This window comes from Podospora pseudocomata, chromosome 6 (assembly GCF_035222375.1).
Source record: "Podospora pseudocomata strain CBS 415.72m chromosome 6, whole genome shotgun sequence".
Lineage (NCBI taxonomy): Eukaryota > Fungi > Ascomycota > Sordariomycetes > Sordariales > Podosporaceae > Podospora > Podospora pseudocomata.
In genome coordinates, this window is record NC_085890.1 from 3,299,702 (window position 1) to 3,313,012 (window position 13,311).

Genomic DNA, 13,311 nt, shown 5'->3' on the forward strand with positions numbered 1-13,311 from the left:
CGACGTAGTTGCCGAAGTGGTGTGCTGAGATATTTGCTTACAGGGCTCTGTTATCCCTTGTCCGAGTCGGCTAGAGACAGGCATTTGGTAACAAAGACGGAACGGAGAAGAAACCTCTACACTACTCTCCTTAGAATGGGACGTTTTATTTCATCTACAACAAGCATCTGTTCTAGTTTCGCTCTGTGGAGAGGGAACTCGGTATTCGCATGGAGAAGGTTGTTATGGTCTCGTGCTTTAGATCCCCAAAAACCCTGAAGCAGTTAACTATTTTAATGACTGCTAAACTCGGGTCCAAAGACCAGCGTCGGCGGCTCTCTGAAGCTTTTGAACCTCAGTGGCGCTTTACTTCTTTTTCATGCCCTTTACCACAGAGTCACTTGTAACTTCCTTGTAAATAAACTCCATACTAAGTGTTATCTTCCTCCTCTTACTAAATAAGGCACCGAGGCCTTGTATGTGGCTGTCCACCATCTCCTAATCGATTTGAATCGTTTCTTTAGACCGCGCTGACGGCTTCGCTCGATGGATATATCGATGATCGTTTCTTCGCACGCATATGCATCTCCTGGAAACTTATCTTTGTTTTTCAGAAGGGCTTCAAGTCGTTTCTGGAAGCTGACCTCCCAGAAATCGCTCGGAGTCAGGACGAGATCGAGATTTATGTCTGAACAATATGCCTAGCCCTGATATTCTCACGTTGGGAGACCTTCCACTAAAGGTCATACTGGATACACCCAGGGTTATTCTTGTCATACTTTTTGCGACCGTCCCAACCACTCAGTCGGAGAGGTGGTTATTGCATATAAATGTTGCGATATTCGACTTACGGTCCACCGCTTCTTCTACCACCATAACCGTCTCTACTGCTACGTTCTCTATTAATTCAACTTCCTCACCTCAACACATCGGCTACGGAACAGGAAATTTCTAACCTCTAGATAGTTCTGCACGTCGACCTGTGTAGGAGAAGAGGACTAGCGTAATTGTGGTGCTTGGGAAGAACCAGAGCTCCCCTCGGCAAGCAGGCAGACAGACAACACTCACGTGAAAGGTTGGCTGAGTCTTGGAGGTAGATAGCATGCAGGGTTAGCGGGTAAGTGTATGTATAATATAGTAGAGGTCGCAGTCCTATTTCTACGCCGGAGACATTAGATACAGAAACACTGGGGCAGTCTGCAGCAGAGGTATTTGGATTCATCGTTTCTGCTGCTATACAGAGTGCCTGGTTAAGCTTACATACTTCAGCTGCTTGCCTGATAGGCCCTACATCCTGCTGCTCGAATGAAAGGGCTGGAAACGGGGATGCAACAAGTCTCCAAGAACAACCTGGGTTGTGGGCCGCATGCTGCTCACGAGTTGAACCTCACTTCTATGTATCATGGACTCGGAGCGCCAGGCATGATGAGTCTCAGCTTGCAGGGGAGCAAGTAACGTTGTATCTCGTTTAATCAAGAGGTGTTGGCGGCGATCGCAGTGTTGGCTCATGCACACGTCTCATCGATGAACAGGCTGCACGCTGCTCGCGAGTCGAACCTCACTTCCATGGGATACCTTGCCTGTGAAGGCAGTTAAAATATTTAAGTCTGGCCGATGCTCCCCTATTTGTTTTCATAGCTGTTTCTTGTTCTCGACAAGCCAGACCCAGCTTACTTCTATTTATCATCAATTCACTATCACCATCTGCTTTGAGCTTACATTGAATGCAACATGTGCTAATTTATTAAGACTACTTTGACCTGCGATCATCTCTCTACACCTTCATTCTGGATCCCTGAGAGTGCGACGGAGTGTGAAGATGCCGTCAGAGCTGCTGTTTATGATTTGAACGGTCAACTTTAGCGCTGCACCGGATACAACTATACGACAAGCACTAGATATGACACTGGCCATTGCAACAACAGCTCCTGCCGCACGAAGGCATTCAGAAAGTGCGGTTGGAAATGCCACGTATGCCAGTCCGAAGTTTCTGCTGGTCTCGATACCTGTGCCTGTACTCACAGGGCTTGCTACCTGTGCTCGATCAAGAATTGAAGTGAATGGTCAGTTGCATCTTCCCGTGCTGGTCTTGTAATACCGACGGGATTAAAAAAGAACTATTATGCAGGTAGCCTTGATTGGTAACCAGGTCGGGCGGAGGCGGTGAAGGCGATGATTAGCAAACAGGCCTGTCTTTAGGTTCCTTAATAAATATTGTTATCACACATTTCCTCAACCAACAATAGTGTCGCTCTCCCACCCAAAAGAAGCTACTTGCGACGTGCCATCACGATGCAAAACTTCTATATTAAATCTGTTGTCTGGGATTTGATTTTCAATTTGGAGAGCGACATCACGCTTGACATAGGCCATGAAGGTGCCGCCTTCCGTATCTGCTACAATGCACGCACCCTCGAAGCCTCACCATATGCTTTGGAACAGCATCGCGAGTCATACCGAATTCTATATGAGGATGATCCGGATGGAGGATCCCGTCAAGCGGTGGAACGACTCCGAAAACCGTTTGAAGAACTTATGACCCAGATGGCCCCAAATCCACCAATTGAGTTAACAGGGTATCTACACAGTCATCTTTACCCACCGTGGTTCATTCTCGAGGCAAGAGTAGATGAGAGCGGGTGCGTTCAGCCATATTTCAAGGCGGCCCTCTCGCGACAGGAGTTCGGACGTCCGGGTGAATATGTAAACAACGACTTCCTTCAACCGCACTTGTCTCCGCTACTTAACTCGAAGCTTAACAAATACTCATCTCATCATATACAAGTCCTAGCTCAGACATCGCAGCTAGTTCCATCTAGGGTCCTTGTCGACGGCACTGTCTACTTCTTCAAGCCTTGGATATCAGGTCGAGTACATGGATACCACGAACTGCAATCATATAGGAAGATCCTAACGGATACCGAGGCAAGCCCGCCCCTTCTCGCTAGCGCACGCATCTGTCGCCTTCACGGTCTAGTTATCGACGATGACGATGATGTCCTCCAACACTATCCGCTTGATAGCGACGAGGAGAATCATTCCGGGACACGTTTGGTCGGACTACTTCTCACGTGCATCGAGAATCGAGGCACTTTAAAGGATTTAGCGCCTTGGTCGGACGACTGTACAAATAAGGATCGGCTTCGCTGGTCTGGGCAAATACACCATTCGGTCGAATGTTTGCATAACGCAGGTGTAATTTGGGGAGACGCTAAGCCCGAGAACGTCTTGATTGATATGGAGGGTGATGCCTGGCTTATTGATTTTGGCGGTAGTTATACCCCGGGCTGGGTTGACGAGGATAAGCGGGAGACTGTGGAAGGAGACCGGCAGGGTGTGCAAAGGATTGATGATTGGCTCACCAGATGGTCCCGCCAGCCGGTTACTCGTATCAAGCGGAGTGGTGAAGGGGGTGGGGAAGGAGGAGTGTGAAGGTTATGGAGGGTGTTGTCATGGTGATGGGGGCTGTGGTATGGTGAGGATCAGGGGGTGATTTGATGGAGAGGGGAGGAGGCAGGGAGGAAGTGTTGAGGGGGGTAAGGAGGTGGGGTTGTGAGAGTAATGAAGGGGCGATGGGATGCGAAGTTGATACATGTAGTGTCTAACTTGTCTATCTGTCTGTATGTCTAAGAGAGAATTAGAATCCGGGGAGTTCAATTGGGACCCATGGGCGAAGCACCGAAAAAGGTACCACATAACGGAGAATCTAAGCTCCGCTTCCCCAGCCAAAGAGGTTTGCTAGCATGGTCAAACCTCGCGTAGTCTGTGCGCCAGCCCCGCCATTTAATGCGACCGAAACAGATCGTTGGCAGCGGGACTGTGATCAACAACCCTCCGTATCGCGTGAGCCAAACTACCTCCCAAGACCTTGCCGGACAAAGTGGGTAGACACTCTAAGAGGATCGACATAGCGCTACCAGGAAAACATACCCGGTGGCTGTACGACCATCTGTCACAAAAGGAGGCAGGCGTGCTAGCTCAGCTCAGAACAGGCATAGCAAGACTTGTCAAAATAGTCAACCGGGCCCATTGTTAAGGAATTAATATCTTGGCAGTGGGACCTGGATACTATGTTGCAATACCGAAGCAAGCTGAAAATTCGTGGTCGCGAAGTTGGTCTCAAAAGAAACACTAGAATTTCTGCGCTGTACCAAAGCCAAACGATGAGAGACCATGGTAAAATCCAGGGCGGCTGTAGCGTGTCGAGCACTGGCAGAAAACATAGTTTCTAGGCAAGTCAGCTGTGAAGAATATAATGGTATACTAACTAATCTTTCCAAACCGAGATTTCATCAACCAATTTGTGACAATGGAAAATTCCAATTCCAACAGTGGGCAAGGTTCGTGCTCAGCCTTGTGGGGGCATGTTGATGAGACAAGCGTGTAGGGCGGCTGGCAGCTGCCAATCAGCCGCAGTTTCAGGCAGCCAAGGCGAGGCGCGGCCGCAATTTATCCGCAACAGTTAGTCTAAATAGCCAGATTGCACGTGCAAAGCCAATTTCAACGTCACAACTCAACCTCCTCACACTCACCACTTTGCATCAATTGACAAGGCCATCAACACCACCACCTCATGTCATTATGGCTCACCAACCCAACTCCCACGCCCAAGGGCAATACATGCAGCAGCAATTCACCCTCCAGGCCCAACTCCCCCAGCAGAATCACATGCAACAACAACAACAACACCCTCTCCAACAAGTCCACCAATCCCTTCAACCCCACCCCCACCCCCAACCCCAACCCCTGTCTCAACCCCCCCCCCGCCCCAACTTCCAAATGTCCCTCCTCCCACCCCCCCAAGACCGCCTCTACCCCGACTTCACCACCCTCCTCACCGACGTCAAATCCTTCGCCCGCACCCAAGGCTACGCAGTCGTCATCGGCTCCTCCCTCAACCGCGACTCAGAAGGCAACTACCGCCGCTACAACCTCTCCTGCGCCAAAGGCGGCAAGTCCTACGCCTCCCACTCCAAAGGCATCCGCAACACCCGCTCCACCAAGACCGGCTGCCCCATGCGCATGAAGGCTGTGCAGGAAAAGGCCCACCCCTACGACGACAAGTGGCACGTCGTCGTCCAGTGCGCAGAGCACAACCACGAGCCGTTCACCGGCGAACCCGGTGTGAGCGTGCCGGCGCAGTTCAGAAAGATTGAGCCGGATGGGGCGAGGTGGCTGATGATTATGCACCGGGAGGCGCAGCTGACGCTGAGGCAGCTGACGATTGGGATTAGGATTAGCTTTGGGGAGAAGTATCAGTATGTCAAGAAGAGTGATGTGAGGAATATGTTGGCGAAAATGAAGAGGGAGGAGGAGAGAAAGGCGGCGCAGCTGGCTGCGCAGCAGGGGTTGCCTAGTAATGTGCCTTATACTATTATTCCTCAGCAGCATCAGCCGCCGCCGCCGCCGCCGGTGAGTGTGCAGCAGATGCCTGCGTTGCCGGAGGGGATGCACGTACCGGATCCGGATCTGGAGAGTGATGATGATGAGGTGGAAAATTTGTAGAACGGGACAAGATTGGAGGTCTGATATAGATTTGTAATTCTGTGTGAGTCTGGCGAGGCCGTCATGAAACGGGGACCCGCTGTCTAGTGAGGTTTATTGTCGGCTATGAGTAATGCCATACACTTCTATCACTTTCATCAATGACATAAACCTTGCTCCTCGAAACTTGACGCGCCTGAAAGCATGCTTGTCTTGCAATCCAATGCCAAGCGAGCAAAGCTCCAGACTCGCACCACGTTGCAAAGTAAGCGAGTCGTCAACAAGAGGTCACGACGAGGTATGTACTTGGTGTTTTTATTTACTCGATATACAAAGAAAAAGATGTCACGTTGGATGGACACTGTATCACCACTCATTCACCTAGCTCACACCAAACCAACCATCCACTCTTACTCCAAACTATCATCCAACAAATCACCTCCGCCGGCACACCTGCCTAATATTATCAATCTGCTGCAACCCATTCTTGACAAAAGGCCCCATCTTGTCAATATCCGCCTGCGTCATCTTGCCCCGCATGGCGCCGCCCTGTTTCCATGTAGACCTGAGCGACCCCACGCCAGGGACCAAATCCATAAGGAGCATGAAGATGCCCAAAACCAGATTTTCTGGATCGCTGGCGACCTCATACGCACTCATCGCGACACCGCCAGTGTACGCCGTGATGCTGGCAATACGGCCAATCATGGCAATGCGCGTGAACCCGGCGAGGGCCTGACCTGCTCCGGGCAAAATGAAGAGAATGGCCGACAGCACCCACATGATGATATCCTTCTGCTTCCTCTTCTTCTCTTCCTCCTCGACATCCTCCCCGATCTCATAAGCCTTCTTCATGGCATCCACCGACTCCTGCACCATGAAGACGCTGGGCGCCGTGGTGTCGATGACGTCTGCAAGGTCGGTTTCGTAGTGAAGGGCACCCAGCCGATGCAGCTTGACGATGCTGCGGAGATACTTGGGCAGCTTGCGCAAATTCTCTAGCGACTGTCCAACTTCCTTCTTTGGGTTCGGGATCTCAAGGTCCTCACGAAGAAGCCGGACGCCAATCGCTTCTGTGCCGACAGGGTTGGGCAGCGCACCACAAATGTTGCCATAATTGTTCCCTGGACTTGTGCCGACGCAGCCAGAAGGAATGAGATTCAGATTCACAGTCCCGGCAATGGTATCGGCGTAATCGATGCTGAATTCCTTCATGAGATGATCGGCGAACGCCTTCTGGTTCTTGACCTCCATCCGGACAGAGGTGGTCTGTGACGCCTTGGGCGGGCAGCTGACCTTGGTGCTGCCGCCGACCTTGTAACAATTGTACCAGTCGTCGTTGTTGACCTTGCTGTCGTAGTAAAATTCGCGCAGTTTGGCGGCCCAGCTCTCTTTGACTGCCTTCGCGAAGTACCCAAACTTCTTGTCGTAGTCGGTCTTCATGATGGCGTCGTAGTCGGACACGGCTTTTTCCAACATGTTGGCCAAAGCCTCGATCATGTAACCCCCTGTGCAGTGGGCGTCCACATCTTTGGCCTTCTCGATTTCCTCGAGGGTCTTGAAATTCCGCTCGGGACAGTCATTTGGGAAAAGCAGGTCGATGTCTTCGGGCTCGAGACCTTCCAATGGATCAACCACCCCATACCACTGATCAGTGTCAAACGACTGCAGATCAACGGCCCAGTCTGTGCTCCCACGCATGTTCAAGCTCTCGTAATACCTCTCACGCTGGGCTTTGGTCTGCTCCGACATGTAGGCCACCCATTCGTAGTCGTTGTAGACGAGATAGTCGGTACCATCGTGATGATAGGAGATTGCTGAAGGGTTGGTCTCGATGATTGATTCGATCTCAGCGTTGGAGATGTATCCTCTCGTCCCAGTGCATTTGCCAGGCGCTGCCTCTGAGTTTTCCTTGTCGCCCGTGAAAGTGCATAGGGGATCGACGCAGTCCTTTTCCGCCATTCGAAACGACCTCCCGTAGCTGGTTACGCCAACGACGACCTTGTTGGAAGGCATGCCCGCCTTGGTAATCATGCTCAACGCAGCCCTTGTCTCGGTGATGTTGACGTGCGATCGCAGGCAGTTTCCAGCTTCGCAGCCGTCAATGGCGTACTTGTTTCCAACGTCCCACTGGCCTGTCATATTGTTAGCGTGGAATGGAAATAAAACAGAGAGCACATACCATGGAGATCATAGGTCATATACACGACATAATCGATGTAGCTGGCCATTGTCGAGATGGGAAAGGCCTTAAGGTACCAGTATGAGGCCGGGGCGGCAAAAGACACAGTTTTGCTGGATGGAAGGGTGCTGCGAACGCTCTTAAGCCAGGTCGAGTAGTCGAGCCCCTCCACCGGATCACCAGCGGTGGGCATGTTGTCTGGAGCTCCGGGATACTCCCAATCCAAATCAACGCCGTCCAAGTTGTACTTGTTGACAAAGTCGACAACATTCTTGCGAAAGACCTCACGGTTGGCTGGTTTGACAGCGTCGCGCAGGATTCTGTAGGTGCCCTCCTTGACGCTAAAATCCCAGCCGCCGAATGAAATGATCTTTTTGACGTCTGTCATTGTCATAAACCGGTCCCACTCGTCTTGCACATGAGAAATCACAACCTCGAATGAAGGAGAAACTTCAGCGAAAGCGAAGTGGATGTGGGTATATCTGGAGGTGTCGATCTGGTTCACGTTCATTCGTAGGCATGGCCGGTTGCCATTCCAGGCTTCAAAGTATGCGATACGCATCTGATCGGCTGGAGGGGAGCTCTTGATGATTTCGTTGCCGCAGTTTGAAACGCACGTGGTAGTGCCCGGGTTTCCAGTGACAGATTTGGTGATGCTGCAGAACTCATGGGTCATGCCACACTGTCCCCAATGATTGCAACAGACGTTGAGGGGGCACGGGTTGAGGTCCGCGAGGGCAGTATTGTTGGCCGGTCGTTTCGTGCCGAGAACTGTCGGGCCACACACAGCGGTCTCGTCTACAGTCGGCATAGGGGGGGTCCCTTCACTCAGACAGATCTTCAAGTTGACTTGCAGATTGTCACACCCATTCCAGCCATATGTGTTCTTGTTGAACTTGAAGAGATCAGCCTGGGTGAGCTGGTGACGGATGGCGGTCTTGTTGCAGCTGTCAAGGGGTTGGATGGTGTAGTCGAAGCAACTCCCGTCGGCATTCTTCTTGGGGCGCAAATCTGGAAGAGACCCACGACCACAGCAGTACGTCTGCCCTTCAGCGAGGTTCGCACAGAAGCCAGACTGGGGATTGAACTGGGTGATGTAATCTCCTGCAATACCACACTTGGTTGCCAGCTTATCACAGCCGTCCCCCTCAGCAACAACGGCGGTCTTGCATGTGCCATCGGCGTTGGGTGGCGGCCCTGGGGGAGGAACCCTGCCGTAATTGCAGCAAAAGGGTTCGCCTATCTTCAGACCGTTGTCGTCCTGGCAGTTGAGCTGGGGGTTGTACTCGACGAACTTGGCGATGGAAATGGTGCAACGTTTGTCGGCAATTTGGAGACAGGTATTGCCAGCCACCACAGTCTTGGAGTTGGAGCACTCGTTCTCGGGGGGGACTCGGCCCGCGTTGCAGCAGAACGTGGTTCCGACTTTGAGGTTGTTGCAGTCGAGGTGAGGGTTGCGAGATTTAAAGGTGGAGAGGGAAACGGTACAGCGCTTGTCGGCCATGTATTCGCATGTCTGGCCTGCCTGGACAGTTTTCCAGTTGGTACAGTAGGGATCAGGAGCGGGTACGAGGGGAGCGGGAGGTGGCGTGGCCCCCTCTGTGCAACAAACATTCTGGCCAACCCACAGGTTCTTGCAGTCGATGCCAGGGTTGTAGGAGAGGAATCGATCCAGGGAAATGGTGCAGCGCTTGTCGGCAATCGTCTCGCAGGTGTTGCCGGCAACCACCTGCTTCACGTTAGAACAGTACTCCTGTCGGCCGGCGAGCCCGCGAAACATGGAGCCACTGTCACGCGCGCGGTGCATACGGCTCTGTGCGGTGAAGTTCGACGAGGAAGCGGTTGTGTGGTTCGCGGAAGAAGAAGCGGCGGAAGGGGTTGATGGGGCAGGCACGAGCAGTCTGATAGGCTCGCCCACCGCCTGGCTGGATGAACCCGCGGCGAGGCAGGAACCCTCGCTCCATGCGCGGATAGCCTGCTGAACCTTCGAGGCGGCGTCATTCCCCGCATGGACAACTACACCGACAACATAGTCGGCACTGTACCCGGACTCGCACACCTCACCAATGAGGTTATCCGAGAACCCCTCCTTTTCCACCCGAGCAAGCAGGCGGTCAAGGGCATCTCCAGCAAGGCCCTGGCGGTGGGCCTGGGCGCCTACATACAGGCCGACGACGACAGTCCCAGAGTGGGCGAAGGCGACCTTGTTCTTGCCACACGAGGGCACAATGCTTTCCAGGTGGTTGGAAATTTGCTGTATTGAAGACACAACCCCGGCTGCGGCCTTGTCCGGCGCCTTTTGCCCGCCCGTCAGCGCTAGACGAAGTGACGTTGAAGTCTCAACTTGGAAGACTGGTGCGCATTCACCGTCGTTATCAAGAGATCTCTTCGACCCTCGGCGCGCCCCGGTAAGATCAGCCGTGCTAGAACCAGGGGTCAGTTGTATTCTGTCGTCCACAACACAAGGGAGGACGGGAGCTAACTTACCAGACACGCAACCCAACTGGTGTCATGTCTGTCTTGATCTCAGAGAACACAGGCATCTCAAACAGCACAGGCTTTTCACACTTGGCCATGCGCGCAACGTGTGGGTACACGTCCCACTTGAGAGAGTCGCTCCCAGCGCTACTGCATGCCACAGGGCATCGATTGATGAGCTCAGTGGGAATGCGTTGTGCTGCTTCCAACCACTGTTGTTCGAGCTTTTCAACCGTCTTGGGGTCAGACAGATCTGGCTGTGGTCGCGCTGCTGCATCGACGATCGGAAAGCTCTCAGAGTCCATGGGGAGCCCAGAAATCTCAAAGTACTGAGGTATTTCAAATCCTTGGGCGACCACCATCGGCACCTTGACGCCCAAAAGGGCAAGGGCCACAGGCAACAACATGATTGCTCCCAGCAAATAAAAAACAAAAGTAAAAGAGTGACAAATGACTGACAAAAAGAATGACAATAGGTATCTGGCCCAGTCCTGTTTCAACAAGTACAGACAGAGACCTACAATTGGCGAAGCTTCACGACACGGGCACCGCCCAATATATCCATGGTTCTGAACCACCTGTTGAGCTTTTGCCATGGCTGGTCTTGATGCCGCATGTCAAGCTTTGCTCATGGATGCCAAGGCTTAATCACAATGCCAATTCTCCGAATTCACGATGTAACTGTACGTCAGCCCTAGAAAAGTCTAAGCATCGCACTAATCTTATTTGAAGGATGCCTATTGCCACCTTCTTTGCAGCATTCGATCTACCAGGACCTCTTCGGGCAATGGCGTAGTGGGCGCTCCGGGGTCTTGCTTCAGGGGCTCACAGGTCCATAGCAAAACCCCGACGGCATTTATAATCGTCGGAGATTGCGTGGTCTGGAACTCTTTAATTCCCAAAGACTGACAAAATATTACCCCATCTCGTTCCACATCCAGTGCTTTTGCTGCTGGCTAAATCGCTACCGAGGAGGTCAAATATCGGATGTCTAGATCAAGATGAGGCTAGACTGTTTTGCATCCTCGGCCGAATCAAGATTCCCGGAAGTTGGAACTAGCCGCGGACCAATGCGACACTACGTTACCCATCACACTCACCAAATATAGATGCAGTTTTCAAACCGTGATCCACTCTAACGGATGTGCCTGCGAGACACTCTTGAAAGGGCTCTGTCTCGCTCATCCCTTTCCTTCTCTGTTCCGTTGACACCATCGCCCCTTTGGTGCGGCTGTCTTCATTGTCATTCGTTTTCCAAATTCTTTGAACCATCGCCACTCACTTCACTTTCGTTTTTCTTTCTCATCACCTTTGCTACAGGCGCCATGCGGTCCCGCCTGTCTTTTCTCCCATGGCTCCTGCTCCTAACCTTTCTGGTCTGCCAGGCCATGGCGGGGCCAGAGTCAAAGTACGCTCACGCTGCTGAGCGTGTCTTTGCCTACATGTTGTACCGTTTAGAAGGACTTTCACGGCCCCCTGGTTTTGATCCTACCAGATACAGCATTGCCAAAGATTGTGCAGTAGGAAAGGGCAGGCCTTGCAACTTGGACGAGGTAAGGATATTCCAGTGTCCTGCAGTGTCTTTTATTCGCCCTACCTAACTTTGGAACCCTGCCAGTTCATCACTTTCATCTCTGGAGGCAAGAACGATGGCAAACCCGCCCTGTCGAACCATCTTCCCAAAGACCTTCCAACAAACTGGTACACAGACAAGAGCAAGATAGAAGATGTCATCAAAGCATATGCCCAAGCTCCAGATATGGACGGCAGCGTCAACGAACGACTCTCATCAGAGAACATTTTGCAGTATTACGACCGGAAAACCAATCAGATGAAGGGTTCTGGCTACGTCGGCTTGTATAAGATCAATTACGACAAATTCATCTCGGAAGTGCAAACGCGGGTCCAGAATATACCGGCTAACCATCCGCAAAAAATCGAGGCAAACCTCATCGGCCCGAATCTCATGCCTCTCATGGCAGACATCATCAAGCTGCGCAAGGCATACCAGCTCAACAAGATGGAGGAAGAGATGAGAAAGTTGTTCCCAGATGATAGGAGCAACATGGTTTACAGGATGGATAGCAAAGGACAGGCGATCAAGCCCCAGCTGGAACCGATCGAGTGGCATTACCACACCGGCACAAGCTTCGCAGGGAAGACCTTCAAAGCTTTGGACTTTGAGAAAACACAGAATGATCCGAACAATAAGACGACTTGGGAGCACTTCCAGACCAAAATTGACCTCCTCATGGAGCGAGTGCACAAAGGCACGGCCGGGGATGATCGCAACCTCTCCAAAGAGATGAAAGCGCTGAAAACCCACCAGCCTGTTATTGACGCCATGAGCTTCCTTTACACCAGACGCACTGGGAAAGCGCCCACGAACCTGTGTTGAGATTGGATATGGTGGAAGGCGATGGTGTGATTTGATTGGGTCAATGTTTTTGTCTTTTTGAATAATGCAGAGTTTCTCAGATACCTGGGTAGTTAGAGTAATGTCTTTGGAGGTAACGATTCAATGGGAGAACTTTTGTCTTTTCTGATTTCCTTTCTGTAAAAGAGGCCTCAGTAGCCGTGAAATTGTCTGGCTGAGAGGGCTGAATATAGGTCCGTCGTCTTCCTGAAACCCTTAAACACCCGTGAAACTGTGAGACTGTATCTTGAACCTAGAGTAGATTCGAGGCCTACTGGCGCCGACCTGTGGGGATACGGAGGATAGTGCAGCGGTTACAAAACCCATCTATCATTACATCCATGACCTTGCCAATTCTTCAGCACCTACAGCATCTGCCTGCTACCTCCACAGCGCTGTTTCACCACTTGTCAGTGAGCGCATGCATGATAAATACGCGCTTTGATGCACAGCCACATCAGTCCTTTCGACCATCTCACTCATCATCGTCCTGTGGGGAATGACCCACTTATTGTCACGGCATAAAGATAAACATATCCCAACGCACAAATCAATTAAATCAGAACAAAAAACTCCAGGTCCAAACAAATCTAAGCCAGTAGCTACCAAAAAAAAGATAAAAAAAAATAAAAAAAACCAATCATAATATCCCACTTTATACCTTACGACCAAAAGAACCCGCTCTCTGTTACCAGCTCCTGCCTGAATCCTACTTACCTACCTTGTGTACCTATCAGACCCTTTACTTTGAAGTGGAAGGGGCAGTATTGAA

General features: G+C 51.6%; 4 protein-coding genes across 4 annotated transcripts; 3 read left to right on the forward strand and 1 right to left on the reverse strand.

Annotated features, from left to right (window-relative positions):
* Positions 1-2,271: 2,271 nt before the first annotated feature.
* QC762_401930 (uncharacterized protein) lies at positions 2,272-3,535 on the forward strand (the record flags this gene model as incomplete). Its single annotated transcript, XM_062889647.1, has 2 exons — positions 2,272-3,405; positions 3,485-3,535. 2 exons carry the CDS (start codon positions 2,272-2,274, stop codon positions 3,533-3,535), a joined length of 1,185 nt encoding a protein of 394 aa, XP_062741090.1.
* Positions 3,536-4,560: 1,025 nt separating this feature from the next.
* On the forward strand, positions 4,561-5,484 carry QC762_608290 (uncharacterized protein; the record flags this gene model as incomplete). Its single annotated transcript, XM_062892506.1, has 1 exon — positions 4,561-5,484. The coding sequence occupies one exon, from the start codon at positions 4,561-4,563 to the stop codon at positions 5,482-5,484; it is 924 nt and encodes a 307-aa protein (XP_062741091.1).
* Positions 5,485-5,898: 414 nt separating this feature from the next.
* Positions 5,899-10,530, reverse strand: QC762_608300 (uncharacterized protein; the record flags this gene model as incomplete). The annotated part of the gene is made up of 4 exons (XM_062892507.1): positions 5,899-7,598; positions 7,646-9,961; positions 10,013-10,068; positions 10,133-10,530. 4 exons carry the CDS (start codon positions 10,528-10,530, stop codon positions 5,899-5,901), a joined length of 4,470 nt encoding a protein of 1,489 aa, XP_062741092.1.
* Positions 10,531-11,386: 856 nt separating this feature from the next.
* On the forward strand, positions 11,387-12,614 carry QC762_608310 (uncharacterized protein). Its single transcript, XM_062892508.1, has 2 exons — positions 11,387-11,676; positions 11,742-12,614. The coding sequence occupies exons 1-2, from the start codon at positions 11,449-11,451 to the stop codon at positions 12,519-12,521; spliced, it is 1,008 nt and encodes a 335-aa protein (XP_062741093.1). The 5' UTR covers positions 11,387-11,448; the 3' UTR covers positions 12,522-12,614.
* The last annotated feature ends 697 nt before the right edge of the window (positions 12,615-13,311 follow it).

Coding starts and splice junctions, on each gene's coding strand:
- QC762_608310 (XM_062892508.1), top strand. CDS start 11,449: ATGCGGTCCCGCCTGTCTTTTCTCCCATGGCTCCTGCTCCTAACCTTT. Junction 11,677..11,741: donor GGCCTTGCAACTTGGACGAG/GTAAGGATATTC, acceptor GAACCCTGCCAG/TTCATCACTTTCATCTCTGG.